We start from the raw sequence: 13,870 nt of genomic DNA, 5'->3' as shown, positions 1-13,870 counted from the left end.
CTCTACCCGAAGCAGGAATCATGCAGCGCTCAAATGTTCGCTCCTCACTGCTGCTGATATTCTCACTTCTTATTCATATATCCGCCGCCTCAGTACTCACCATTACGATCCCCTCGTCCAACCTTCTCCCGAACCCTGCAGTGCTTCCACCTTCAACCCATGCCACTCTAACCACGCTTTCTCCTCAACGGGCCCTACTCAAGGCTCCCTTATCGAGATCCTCGTCCATAACTTTCCATGATCTTCGGCCGAGCCCAGATTCGAAAGAGCGGACGTCATATTTGCTAGATATCTACTCTCGAGATTATGTGTTCGCGCCGTATCGTGTTGATGTTGGTGCGGATGGCAATGTGATCGGAGTCTGGGAGACATTTCGTGGGAATCCATGGGATAACAAAGGCGTGGAGAAGGCGGCAGGTGCAGGATCGGGTTTGGTCAATTTTGAGGCAAAGGTGCTAGCCAAGCGAGAGTTTTATGAGGAACGGGAAGGATGTGAGTGACCATGCTGATGGTCCAATCTGGACGAATATACGTTCAAATTGGATCTAAATACTGACTCTTATTCCTCAAATAGTTTCTCCCCTCAGCCTATTCAAGAACCCAATGATTCTCCTTGCCATCTTTGCCCTTGGAGTCACCGTAGGAATGCCTTATTTGATGGATAATAGTACGTTCATATACGTTCCTTCTCTGCACCCTGCCCTTCACTCTGCATAGTAAAACTCAGCCTGGCCCTAACCGCCTATTCCGTCTTTAGTGGACCCGGAGTTACGTGAGGAATTCGAGAAACAGCGTGCTGCTGGTGTTCTTCCTGGCAGCGGTTCAAAGAGTGCTCCAAAACCAAGCTTCGACCTGGCAGGATGGATGGCAGGGACGAGCCCTGGTCCAATGGAGGCCGCCAGAGTAGCTACAAGCACCGCCAGGGAAACCACGGACGATGCACGGAGGAGATGAATCTATTACCTATATATTATTGTACTATTGCTTTCTATTACGATAAAATAGCATGCCTGGCGTTCAACTGTCGTTTCTGAAATCGCAGCCCTCTTAGGGTCAGTTGCGCCATACTCTGTACAGCCCTTCCTGTCACCTCTGGCGCGAGCAATTATAGGCTTGGCGCTTATCCACGTGACGTATGCGCCACAAATGAGGGTGGCTTAGCACATCGTTCTTGACCTGCGCTTACGTCACCGAGCCGGCCATATATCTGCACGTCATCTCCACTTCACTCCACATCCTCAATCTTGCTGCAGGATTAAGACACCGACACTAACTTTAAGCCTTTCTCATTTTTCGATTGTCTGCGAATTTCACACTATTTGTAGATGTCGTTTGCCCCTCCTTCTTCCCCTCCCCCTCCCCAAGTCCCGGAGGGGTGGAAAGCCCAATATCATGATGGCTACAAGCAATGGTGAGTCTACGCTTATGGCGGGGGTGATATACTGTATCACTAACCATATTATCCTAGGTATTTTGTGGATTTGAGTACCGGTGTTTCCCAGTGGGACGCTCCTCCAGTATCTGCCGACGCTCCTCCATCATATGAAGCATCAGGCTCCAGTGGCCCAGCTGCCCCCATCACTTCCACTACAGATCAAAAGACACGACCAGAATCCCGTCCGTCTGAACTTGAATCGAATAACCCTTACAAAGCTCATGTCACTGGAGGTTCAAGCTCAAACAACCTCGCAGTATCAGATAAAAAGAATCCAGTCATCGCTTCAGACTCCAAAAGCAACGTGGACGATGATGCTAAATTAGCTGCGGAGCTACAGGAACAAGAAAATGAGCGCGCTAGGAAACAAGGTTATGACTCCGTGCTTGAAGCGAATAATACACCCGCGAACAACGCAAGGGCTTCTGACCAGAATCAAAATTATGCGGCAATATCTCCGACCCCTTCTCCCTTTCCCCCTCAGCAGGAGACGACCCGTGGAAAGAGTGGAAAAGGTGGATTCCTCGGGAAATTGTTGAACAAGGCCAAACAGTCCTCATCGCCCCGGCCCTACAGTGCGCCACCAGGACCGCCCCAGCAACAACAGCCTGGTTATTATCCTCCACCACAACAACCATACGGCGTCGCCCCCCTTCAAGGCGGGTATGGTCAACCATTATACCAGCAGCCATACCACGCTGGTCCTCCGCCTGCCGTACAGTCAGGCAGGATGGGTGGTGGGCGTGGTGCTGGTATGGGAATGGCAGGTGCCGCAGCGTTGGGTCTGGGTGGAGGAATGTTAGGTGGCGCGTTACTGGCTAATTCCCTTGGTGGTCATCACGATTATGGAAATGGATACCAGGATGGGTATGCTGATGGAGGTGGAGACTATGGCGGAGATTTTGGCGGAGGGGACTTTGGTGGGGGCTTTGATTAATTGCATATGTTTAGGATTTTTCTCTCGATTTGCATGAATGTACTTCGTACAAGCTATGGGGTTTTGGTTTTGGCTGGATGGCTGCTGTCATGTTTTCTTTTAAACTGCAGACTATTAATGACTACTTGTGAGCGCTTCCTAAAATAGTTATATCTTACACAACGTTCTTCTGTTCTTGAGAATTAGGGGTTAGAACCTTGGCTAATTTGGTTTATAATATACCTGTCATGCTCCAGAGGTATCAAAAATTCCTTTGAACAAATCTGGATCTGGACAAGTATGCAGGTACATGATTGACCTTTTTTTCAACATTTTGGGTTTGGAATTGAAACGCTTTAGCATTCATTAATCTACCACTTATAGAACATACATGAATTCTTTATGTTGATAGCCAATGATATTTCTCAGACATGCCGGCAAAACAATACTAATAATCAATTGATCGACCCAATACTAGATCAGCTCGATCTACTGTTGAGGTTTGGGTCCACATTCACGGGCCACCAATAGTCCTCCTCTAATGTATCCTCGGCCTCAGTCGTATCCCATTCGGTGGTTTCTGCCTCCTGCATCGGGCCATCTTCATCCGAATCGATTGTTAGATCAACAAAATTGTTTGGATCGATCTTGAAAGGCTCTACGGTGGAAAGATGCCTTCGAGAAACAGGTGTTGCTGTAACATCACGCGATACATTTCTAGATGATGTTGAATTGAAGCCCGAAATAACAGGTTTCTTTGGGGAGGGCCTGGGGGTAGATGCGGCTCGGATGGAATTCGATGATCGTGAGAATGTGCTGCTATCTCGTTTCCGTTTGTTCTTGCCCACTTTCTGGTTTCGAATAGTTGACAGTTCAATGAGTTTGTATAATCTCTTTCGGGTGTTCTTGTCTAGTCCGCGTCTGTCACGAGGGGGCAATCCATCAAGCTGAGTGGCTTGCACCTCTGGAATCAGGGGCGTGAAAGCGAGCTTGTCAGGCTCAGTATTCTGCGGTCGAGCCCATCGGGCATAAGGGCCATTGTAGTTTGGTCCTTTGCCCGGCCCAAAAATGGGATGTCTCGTGAGCTTCCCAGACAGAAGCAACTCGGCAGCTGCCGAACGCCCCTCATCTGCTGGTTTTTCGGCTTCTATTACACTGGCCCTTTCTAGTTCGAATGTTGAAAAGTTCTCCTCAGAGTGGCCCCACGGGGCGGTAGAAATAACATGGATGCCTCCTGCAGCGTCTCCAAGAACCATGTTCGCATGATCAGGCGAGATTGAAGCGCACATCAGCTCCTGGTTGAACGATGCGACATTTTCTTGTAAAACATCCTCCGTGGCTCGACGAACGTCCCACCTTTTAAGGACCCCATCGGTTGCACCAGTGTAAAACTCAAAGCCTTTCTCCCAAAGAGCAAAAGAAACCCCGAAATCACTTTGTTCTCGAGTAAGGTCTGGAAATCTATCGCGGTGAATCGGCTCTCCATGCTTCATTTTATGTAAAATCTGGGAGGGGTTTCGGCTATCCCAAACATAGGTAGCTCCGTCTGTGCAACTCGCAGTGATGTAGGTATCATTCGAAGGACAGAATGTGACTTTGTTAATATCTAATGCAGGAGACTCATAAGACTGAGTGGGGAATCTTATTCTCAGAGGGTCGTAAATCCGAACGGCCGATCGTGCGTCGCGACCGATGCCAATACCCCGCGACGAAACGAGAGTGTTCCCAGTTGCAAGCATGGGCAACGTTGGATGCCATGCAAGGTCAAATATATTTTGAGAATTGGGCAACACTTTCAAAGGCGTTGTAGACGCCTCGTCGACTCGCCAGAGTGTGAGATGACCGTGTTTACTAGGGTCATGATCAGAATCATCTTCTCCAGTCAGCCCCCCAGCCAGAATCCGCGAATATGCACTCCACTGAAGCGCAGACGGCGTCATTTTAACGCGCTTCTCTCGTTGAAAATCGAGCTGAATTGGTGAGAAGCCACTATTGTCATCAGCGCGCCAGAGAAAGAAATTCGGGCCGTCGCAGCCAGTGGCGACGAGCTGAGAGTCAAACGGCGAAACAGCCAGCTCCCGAACTCTCTCAGGATGTGAGAAAGTATTGATACATGTCGCATTATTATGGGATGTTACATCCCAAAGCTTCACCGTTTTGTCGAAACTGGCGCTGTAGAGGCGATTGCCACAATTCGTCCAGTGCAAGGAGTTCACAGTCATGTATAGCTTAGGATCTACCATGACATAAGTCTCGTATGAATTTGGGCCTGATTCTGGTATCGGCCGATCTATGCAATGGTCGGGCAACTCTTTGAGCTTACTTGAGCAAAGGTTACCAAGCAGCAGGTTGTTGTTGCGATTATATCGCATGCTGTGCTCATCTGTTTGAGCTGCTGCTGCTGCTGCGAACCGCGTGGAATCGGGGGACCAAGCAAGCACCAAAATATCACTTGACGCTCCGGTCCACGATTTCCATTTCTCCCACTTCTTTAGGTCCTCGAGACGACGGCTGACGCGAGTTCGGTTTCGATGTACTGAATACCCTAATTCACGAGATCTGAGGAGAGCTTGTAAATTACTCGAATCGAAGTTTATGTGGTGATTGGATGTGCCGGCTAAAACACGAAGCTTAGAAGGAAACGAATTGAGTGCCCCTTCTTTTGCATCTTCCAAAAATCGGTGTATGGCTTTGGGGCCACGATGTTGCAAGTCGGCAACATTAAAAAGACAATCTATGTTCAACTGCCCGCCATCTTTTCCACCGGATTCATACTGACGAAGAGCATCGGAAACAAGTGTCTGAATGGGTGTGTCATCCTCCAAAGTAGAATTTCCGCCCGTCAGGAATGTATAGACTGCATGCATTTCGCTAAAATCAAAATCAACATGTACAATGCCGCGCATCCTACAAAATGAAGACAGATTATTCCGGGTTTTTTGCCGGTGATAAGGAATATGTGCTTTACCGATTTCCTCGGAAATATCGCTGGGAGTACCGGATATCAGGGGTTCTTGAGTTATATGAAAGTCATCAGATTGAAAAACCACTTTATGACAGGACGGAATTGGACTCATGGGCGAATTAGGTGGGCTGTGGGAGTCGATGATTGGTTCCGGCGAGGGTTCTTCTTGATCATCGCTATCCAAATAGATGATTTCCTGGGTAAAGCGGCGCGATGAATACCCCTGAGGGGGCGCATAGTAATTTGAAGGCCCTCTTCGACTGCGGCCAGAACGTCTTACTTCAGGCTCCCCTCTTTGTCCTTTGTCGTTAAAATTGGGCGCCATCGAACCGTCTTTAGCTGCCTTTGGGGCTTTTTGCAGGCTAGTAGTTGAGCTGTTGTGGAAAATCCTGTTCTGAAATGATGGCTTTTTATTAAGATGCGGAGAGTTCAGTGGGCTTCTAATGGTTTGAGGGAGGTTGGGGAATGAAACTGGCGTGTTGTTTGTTTTTGAGCTCGCCGAGGTTTCTTGTTTTGTGATAACTTTCAGTGTGTTTTCATTGTCAAGGGACACATTGTTGGTTGGACTGGAAACAATTTGACGCTCTCTCTGCTGTGATTTTGACGGCTGTATTTTTTCACGTAACTTACTCACAGATGTGCAGTTAACATTGCCAGATTTGCTGCTCATCCCATTTACACCTAGCAATGAACAAGACAGTGATTTCAATAACGATCCTTGTTTTTTACTAGGGGTGATATCTGGTTTCCTCATATCACTTAGGGTTGGAAGATCATTAGGATTAGGTCCATCACTTGAAGTCATTGACGGGGTAAGCATAGGTGTGTTTCTGGGTTTGACGATCTCATTGTTCGGTAAGCGTGGTGCTTTTGAAAGCCTTGATGCGGTGCTGGAAGAGCTCGGAATAGGAGCAGATGAAAGTGACGCAATCGGTTCATATTTACTCGAAGACAGTGCATCTGGAGATGATAATGGAGATAGAAATATTATTTCGTCGCCGTCTGAAGAGGACGATGCGCAGGCTGGTCGGCCATATTGCTGTAAGGGGGCCGGTAGGTTTTTTCTCGGTTGATTCGTATTTATAGACGATGGAGTAAATTTTGAGGGCTGGCCAGAGCTAGAGGGGACGTATGCTCGCCAAGGGTCTTTTCGCGTAGTTTTGGGTGTTGGCCTACTCGCCAATTCCATAGCTTTCTTGTTGTTTAGCTGTCCCGGCTTTCGACTCAAGATATTTTTCGGACGTCCATTGGGCTTCAAGGTTTTGGTCTGCGTGTTCGAAGATGTTCCGGGTAAGAGGCCGGATTTTTTAGCTTTTCGGGTGACAGTTGGCGACAGAGGCAGTGTCGTTTGCTTTACCTTGGATGGAGACTGCTTTAGAGACTTTGCACCTAGTCCATTTGAGTCGCTGGAACCCTTTTGTATTGGCGGTACGTATTGTTTTACTGCACTCATTCCGGTGGGCCTTTTTGAGCGTTTTGGAATGCCCGCTGACGCAGTTTGCACTGGTGAATAATGCTCAAGGCGCTTCGCTTTGGACGATGATTCTTGGGGATTCGTAGAGCTTTTCGTATGCCCCGGTAAACAACCTGACCGGCCCTGCACCTGTTTGGCCGGTAAATCAGACATATTGTCACTGGCTGTAGTTTTCCCGGTACTGTTTTTCGCCGGCGAATGATGTGAGGTAAATCTATCGAGTAATAATTGCGTCCGCGTGTCCAAATCGGACTCATTGGGGTCATCTTCCTCAGGGGAAACCAACTCCCCTGGCCGTCTGTGCTGGACCTTCGTCGGGGCTGCCATTTCTAATGAAATTTGTGGTCCTGGTATTTCTACACAATCAGTCCCATGTATCAGCGTCATCTCAGCACTTCTAGACAGGCCTGCTCGAACACCCGCACCTAGGCTCAGTCCACGCCGCTTCGCTTTCATGGGGCTCTGATGGGCGACACGGCGTCAATAAATATGCTATATTATATCAAACACCAAAGGGACAAGTAATTTCACTTACCTTCTTTAGACATTGGGGCTGCTCCATCCGCCATGAATATTATTAAGCCAAGGTTATGATATGCGGTTCTTCAAGGTGCTCTAAGTACCTAGTTCATTTCATATCCTAATGCTCTTAACCGGGTAGTAAAGTTTGTAGTATGTAATGTCAGTTAGTTATGGCATTGCCCGCTCTGTAGCGCCAGTTATCAGTATCGGTGCGCATCCATATGTCGAGAAACTGTCGGAGGGGCTGCTTGGCGTTGAGTTCAAGATATCACTTTAACGCGTCGTTTTGGGCGCAGTAAATGGCAGCGGACGCCGCCGCTATATTCATCCGATGTAAGAGGCTTCGAGGAATGACACGGGGTAATTTATATAGTGAGGAAGCGCATTATTATGCGGAATAACGCGTCTACTTCTGCATTCATGACGCTCATTAGTATTGTGCACCAGATAAGTAGAAGAAAGAATGTATGGAACCATCCTAGATGATAGTAGGTCATAAACTCACCTTGTTCTAGCCGTGAATGCTCTTCTGTGATATTTTTGTAGTTCATGAACCTCCTCATGCAACTCCCAGATTGGTTGATCGCCATCTGATTAGTAATAACCCTTATTTTCCCATTTGGTGGCTTGGCATTTTTTTACCGGCCTACGGAGTACAGAGAGGTTCTCCAGATGATGGTAGTATCGCTAGTCAAAACCCCAACCCATGGTCCCTTCTAGGATACGGAGTACAGGTGAACTTGCCATTTCTATGTGGCTCTTTTACGAGCTCACCATGCTATATCATGTACAAAAAGTCCAACTGCTTACTGACATGTAGCCATTACATGATCATGCTCTGAGATAGGTCGGCCCCCAATGAAAATGTCCGTGCAGTACGGCGCAGACGAGCGGGCCCTTCACATTCTAATGATTCTGTGGGGATCCAGAATGTGTAAGATGCACTCATCCATTTTCAAGATATACGTATTCCACAGAATCTGCCGAAGGAGCTCGCTTTTTCCCTCCAGATCTCTCTGCCATCCATATTCATTTGGCCCAACCACCTATCTTAGGGATCGTACTGTGGAAAAATCTTTGAAATGGTCTAAAGGCATGTTTTTGCTCAGGTTTGAAGCAACATCTGGAAAGAAAGTTTTGTCACATCTATTATACAAGATGAGCTCACTGAGAACACTTGCTGTTCTGCTCAGCTAGTAGCTGCTTAGCTCTTACACAACATTATAAGAACACAACTGTAAAGACCTCTCAATAGAAAAGCTACAGTCTGAATAAAAACAATAGACCATTGATAACTGTGTTACAGACTATAAAAAAGCATATATAGAGCTATAGAAGATATAGTTAGTAAAGAACCAAGCTCATTTCATCATCTAGACCCATTTCTTTTCTTCAAAATAATTCAAACTCTCATCTTAGTTACTTGATTGATTTTAATTCATAATGATGTCTACAGTAAAGAATAGTGAGACTCTGTTTAAAAAGATCTCTAAAGAAATAGAAGTGCTTAAAATATGTATAATTCAGAATTGTAAAGGACTTAGCAGCTCAATATAAACCGTATGATTACTTTCTACATTTTAAAAATTTTCTGGTAGTTCTAATAATATTCAGTAACTTAATCTGATTATACAAGGTCAAGACCTGATGAGTAACTCTTCAAGATCTCTGGGGACAGTTCAACCCACATCGACCCAGTTGTGCACTGGTAACAATATTGTTCGGAATCAGTAATTACCAGTTAGAGCAACTATGGACCACTCACCTGGTCCCTAGAATTCATTGCGGGTAACTGTAGCATTACAGCAGCCTATAGACTCGGGGTTCCGCTATGGTTTCTGGCTGATCTTCGTACGATGATTCGGGTTCAGACTGGAGCGGCATTGGAGCCTGTTGTTTCTTTTGTTTGTCCTGATTTTGACCGTTAGGTGCAACCTTCCTGGATTCTTCGGTTTCGTAGCTATTATTCGTGGACCCGGATATTATCATTAAAGCATTTGCGACAAATTCTTCCTTTGTCATTTTCCCACTGCTGAGAAGTTCTTTATCCGCTTCTACCTTCTCCAACATTTCTTCGTAATGTTCTGAGTCGCGTACCTTCTGCGCAGCAAACGCGTCACGCTCTTCTATGTTTATAACTGCTTTCTGGCATTGTCCCCATTTGGTTTGAAAATGTTCGCGCAGCTGTGCAAATGGAAAGGTGTGATCGTCATTAAAACCAACTGAGAGAAGCATGTGAAGCCACATGGCTCCAGATGATTGTGACCACTTAACAAGTGTGGAGAGCTCCTTTTCCTCATTCCCTGGCATTTTCGCTTCCTCCTCCTCTAGAATCCGTACAAAGAATTCCAGGTACCTGAAGTATCGGGGAGCAACCTCAGGAGGCTTTCCATTCTCATAATCCCACTCAGGGTTAATAGGTCTATCTTGAAGAAGCCACCATGGTACTGAGCCAAACAGTTGAGCTGGCCCAGTATATGACCATTCAAGATCAACAACTCCAAGAACAGTGAGATCATCCTCACTCCGAACAATAAGATTGCCTAAACCAAGATCATCACAAATTAACTTAAACTTACCGTGGTCATACTTAGGATGGCCAGATCAGGTATCAGAGACCTTAGAGTGTGAAATGCCTCATATTTGGCCTTTCCATCATCTAGATAATAAACTGTGTTGGGCTGTTTGACTAGTTGCTCCAAATCCTGCTCAAAAATAGAGCAAAAATACTCAGTTGTTGTTGCATAGCTTCGATGTCGGTCCCCTATAAAGCAGTTGAGCTTAGCGAATGTGCTTACAAATTTAAATAGAGAGCAACTTAATGACATACCAAAAGTGTTGACTCCTCCATCTTGTAGAATAGTATGTGCCTTGAATGTCAGGGGGCGTGGTGGAGTAGTGCATTTCGACCCAGCTCCAGGCCACGGTAGGCTACCAATGCAGTGAAAATCAAGCTTAAAAAGCTGGAGCATATAATTTGCCATTTGTCTGTAGATGATTTCAACCTCATTATCCCTGATATTCTCCCTCATGAGGTTGGTGGGTTTTTCAACATTGCGACTTTTGAGAAAGTCATCTAGGTATAAACCCTCAATAAAGTCCATCATAATGAATGGGCCTAAACCAAGTGGGTTTTCAGCTGCCACGCCCCATGCATGGACTTTGGGAACCGGAATAGTAGTCTTTTCGCGAATAAGACTTAGAGTTGTGACTTCCATAGCAACTTTCTCATCAGCATAATCAATGCTGGTCTTCCCTCCTCGAGGGAAACGAACCATCCAGGCTGTGCCATCACTAAAAACCATCTTTCCGCCAGCATTGAAGGAACCACGACGGAACATGCCGTAGACTTGACAGGGACACTTGTCAGGATGGAAAGTCGACACCCATTCGCAAAGGCTGTTTGTTTGGAGTACCTTGTAGATCTTATCGCACCAAAGCTCATCTCGCACCTCATTGACATGGTTGACGAGGAAGTTGGTGTCCATCGCAGAAATTGTCGAGGTCAAGCTGGCGGTGGACGGGACTCGGTGCGAACATGCGAGATCTTGGAGGCGGGTAGCGATGGCAGGCAGCCGAAAAAAATCAATCCTAAGGGTGTTCGGAAATGTTAGACAAGCCACCTGTTAGCACAAACTGGCTGAACAACACATATAGCTGCTATCAAGTTAGTATGATATTTTTAAGTAGTGATGGCTACCTAGTCCTGGACGTTCAGCAGACAGAGTCCTGTGGTGCAAAAATAGATGATGTACTCCGTACACATCTTACCATTAATGATTATGACGTAACTGAGTAACTATTTCCAGATGACCCTAATTTCTACCTTATCATTTTTGACAAAGACATTGGTTCCGAAAGGTGCTCGATGGCAGCCATAACACCATGATTCCTTGAAATAGGATTTTTCAACATAGCTACCCAACTGTTGGCGCTATGTACTAGGGCAGGCGAATACGGTGCCATTCTAGGGGTATAAAGGGGTTAAATAACAAATTTATTGTTAATAAATGAGCACTTTGTAGATGACATGAGAATTCCTGAACATCCATTTTAAGCCCATATCTGTACAGAGAAGGAGGAGTTGTTCTGGAAACCACCAAGATTATATAATGCAACCAACCAACCACTCCACAACAGACGCCAGATAATGACGGCATAACCTTATTGATACAGAGGGAGAGCGAACTATATGGCCTGCAGGCCGTTGCTCACTTGCGAATGGTCCGCCTACGAGCGGCGACCATGGTGTCGTAAAGAACATCCTTGAAGGCAAAAAGGAAAGCGGCCGTGAGGACACTTTGGCTGACCTTGGGTCCGATACCTTTAGGAATAGTTAGAAATAATTCAATCAACATGTTCGAATATCACAGTTTACCCTTATATAAACCAGACCAGCCCTCTTCCTTGATAATTCTCTTCAAGCTTGCGTTTAGGCTCTCCTTCGGGCCATCCTTGGCGGCAACGTGCATTCTGCTCTTTACCGTGATATATGGGTAGGTGATGCTAGTCGCAAGCAGCTTGCCCAGCGCGCCCAGATAGAAGGCGTCTGTAGGAGTAACCTTGCGCCTCTTCTCCAGCGCATTCTTCAACTGCTCGAAGAACGTATATTGAAGAATAGGGTTGATAACGAGGATCAACGCCGGCAGAACGCCTGAAAACAGAGCCTTGGGGCCTTCCTCCCGAAGGAGGGTAAGCAGGGTATTCAGGGTCGTCTTGGGCTTCTTGGCCGGCGCTCCGGGGAGACTCTCTTCGGCATCAGACTTGCGCGCGGTCATGCGCGTGTTCACGACCCAGATGGGGTTGGTGATCATCACGGTCGCGCTGCCGGCAATAGCACCAGCGATCATTGATTCCAGGGTCGTGAGCTTCTTGGAAGCACGGCCGGACTTGTGGGCAGCCTTCTCGAAGGCAGCACGTGTCCACTCATACCAGTAGTAGTACACAAAGTTGGTGACGCTGATGCCGAACAGGGCGGATTCCAGGCCGGCATAGAGGCCTTTCACGCCTTCCCGCTTTATGATGTGGCGTAGAGCGTCGATCGTGGACGACTGCGCACGCTTGGACTCGACCTGGGCTCTGGTCGAGAGAGTAATCAGAGGGTATCTGCGGATGTCGAACAGCTCACGGTTAGCCGGGGGGGCCCAATGACAGCAGCAGAAGCAGGAGTGAAAACAGCAGCAGACAGGTAGCAGGTCAAAGTGAGGCGCACGTCAAGATCATAGACAGGATTCCTCCGCCGGCGCCAGCCAGGGCATGCGCAATGTTGTCGCTCTGCTGCGCAGCCATGGCGGCGACCTTTGGCTTCTGAGCCGCTGCGGTGTTCGACTGGGACATGTTGACGGGCGAGGCGTGAGAAGGAGGGGCACGAAAGGCGGATTGCAAAACCGGCCAAAGTAACTATCTAGTTGGAGACGACGATAACTATAACCTTATGTAGCCGACGGGCGGGAGGCACAGCAAGGCGATGTATGCACCGATACGATAGTTAGATGATAACTTAAGGGAGCGGAAGTGGTTCAAGCAGGAGACGCAAGAACAAAAAAAATAAAAATAAAAATCAATCGACGAAACGCAGCGATCGCGCATCCACCGTCTCGGCTTGTCCTTTAAATTTCTCGTTAGGCGCATGTCTGGGTCTGGGGGAAGTCTGGCGGTGCTTCATATGAACCCGGCGCCGCTGAGTGCCTCGGCTGCCACTTTCGCGTCGTGTCGATTGGCTGGTCCGCTGCTCGGAGCCTGTCCACCGCTTTTCCTCTGCGCGCGCGCGAGCATGAGGATTTCGTGGATCGAGAAATTAACGGGCTATTCTTGTTTATGTATTGCACATGACAGTCGATGTAGTATTTCATGCTGAAAACACTGCCGCCGCGTGCAGCACCATGCTGTAAATTCTGGCGGCTCTCCCACCGCGTAGTTACATATGTACTCCGTATGTAACTAGTTGAGCTGCAGCGGAGCATCTCCGGCCGAGCTCTCGCTAGTAGGTGGTGGGCGTCGAATTCCACATTCTAGCGGTTGAACCGGCATGCTGAAGCGATCGTTTATTCAGCTTGTGCGCTCAAGAAAACCAACGATGCTGCAACTGCACCACTTGTCCCGAGGCTGACCCACCACGGCAGATTCTCAGCTTATCACCGTTGCTTATTTTCTTCAGTCCTGCATGTGGAGGCCATCTGGCCGAGAAACCAGGCACGGCTGCCCTGAAACACCGATGGGCATCTAGAATACCAGTATGACTATGGTATGGAGAACAACGTTCCACTGCTACGATTCTACTGAGATGGCTTGAAGCGGGCCGCGCCGGCGGAAGATCCATGACTCAGGCGAGTGGGTATGCCGATGGCATGATCAGATCCGATCGCAATGCCCAGCAGCTCAAGAAACCCTCAAATAATATAGATTAGTATTATTAGTCTTCGATTCCAATGTCTCTGTCTTGATCCCAACGTCTAGCTTGCATCTTAGCGGCATGAGATACACAGGTGCCAACCCCGGCACAAACAGAAACATAGGAAGGAAGGGCGGGGAAAGGTATAGACAGCAGCAGCACATAAG

The 13,870-nt window shown here is 47.5% G+C and overlaps 4 protein-coding genes across 4 annotated transcripts; 2 read left to right on the top strand and 2 right to left on the bottom strand.

Annotated features, from left to right (window-relative positions):
- Positions 1–20: 20 nt before the first annotated feature.
- Positions 21–954, top strand: LOZ57_000919 (uncharacterized protein; the record flags this gene model as incomplete). Its single annotated transcript, XM_049250013.1, has 3 exons — positions 21–492; positions 575–667; positions 758–954. 3 exons carry the CDS (start codon positions 21–23, stop codon positions 952–954), a joined length of 762 nt encoding a protein of 253 aa, XP_049111173.1.
- Positions 955–1,325: 371 nt separating this feature from the next.
- Positions 1,326–2,372, top strand: FAA2_1 (medium-chain fatty acid-CoA ligase faa2; the record flags this gene model as incomplete). Its single annotated transcript, XM_049250012.1, has 2 exons — positions 1,326–1,411; positions 1,469–2,372. 2 exons carry the CDS (start codon positions 1,326–1,328, stop codon positions 2,370–2,372), a joined length of 990 nt encoding a protein of 329 aa, XP_049111172.1.
- Positions 2,373–2,830: 458 nt separating this feature from the next.
- LOZ57_000917 (uncharacterized protein) lies at positions 2,831–7,352 on the bottom strand (the record flags this gene model as incomplete). The annotated part of the gene is made up of 2 exons (XM_049250011.1): positions 2,831–7,252; positions 7,326–7,352. The coding sequence occupies 2 exons, from the start codon at positions 7,350–7,352 to the stop codon at positions 2,831–2,833; spliced, it is 4,449 nt and encodes a 1,482-aa protein (XP_049111171.1).
- Positions 7,353–9,112: 1,760 nt separating this feature from the next.
- Positions 9,113–12,649, bottom strand: LOZ57_000916 (uncharacterized protein; the record flags this gene model as incomplete). The annotated part of the gene is made up of 6 exons (XM_049250010.1): positions 9,113–9,855; positions 9,903–10,076; positions 10,143–10,903; positions 11,528–11,636; positions 11,691–12,391; positions 12,525–12,649. 6 exons carry the CDS (start codon positions 12,647–12,649, stop codon positions 9,113–9,115), a joined length of 2,613 nt encoding a protein of 870 aa, XP_049111170.1.
- Between the last annotated feature and the right edge of the window lie 1,221 nt (positions 12,650–13,870).

Source organism: Ophidiomyces ophidiicola (genome assembly GCF_022830035.1).
Source record: "Ophidiomyces ophidiicola strain CBS 122913 chromosome Unknown scaffold_2, whole genome shotgun sequence".
NCBI lineage: Eukaryota > Fungi > Ascomycota > Eurotiomycetes > Onygenales > Onygenaceae > Ophidiomyces > Ophidiomyces ophidiicola.
Note: the sequence above shows the minus strand (reverse complement) of the source record. Positions and strands in the feature narration are given on the sequence as shown.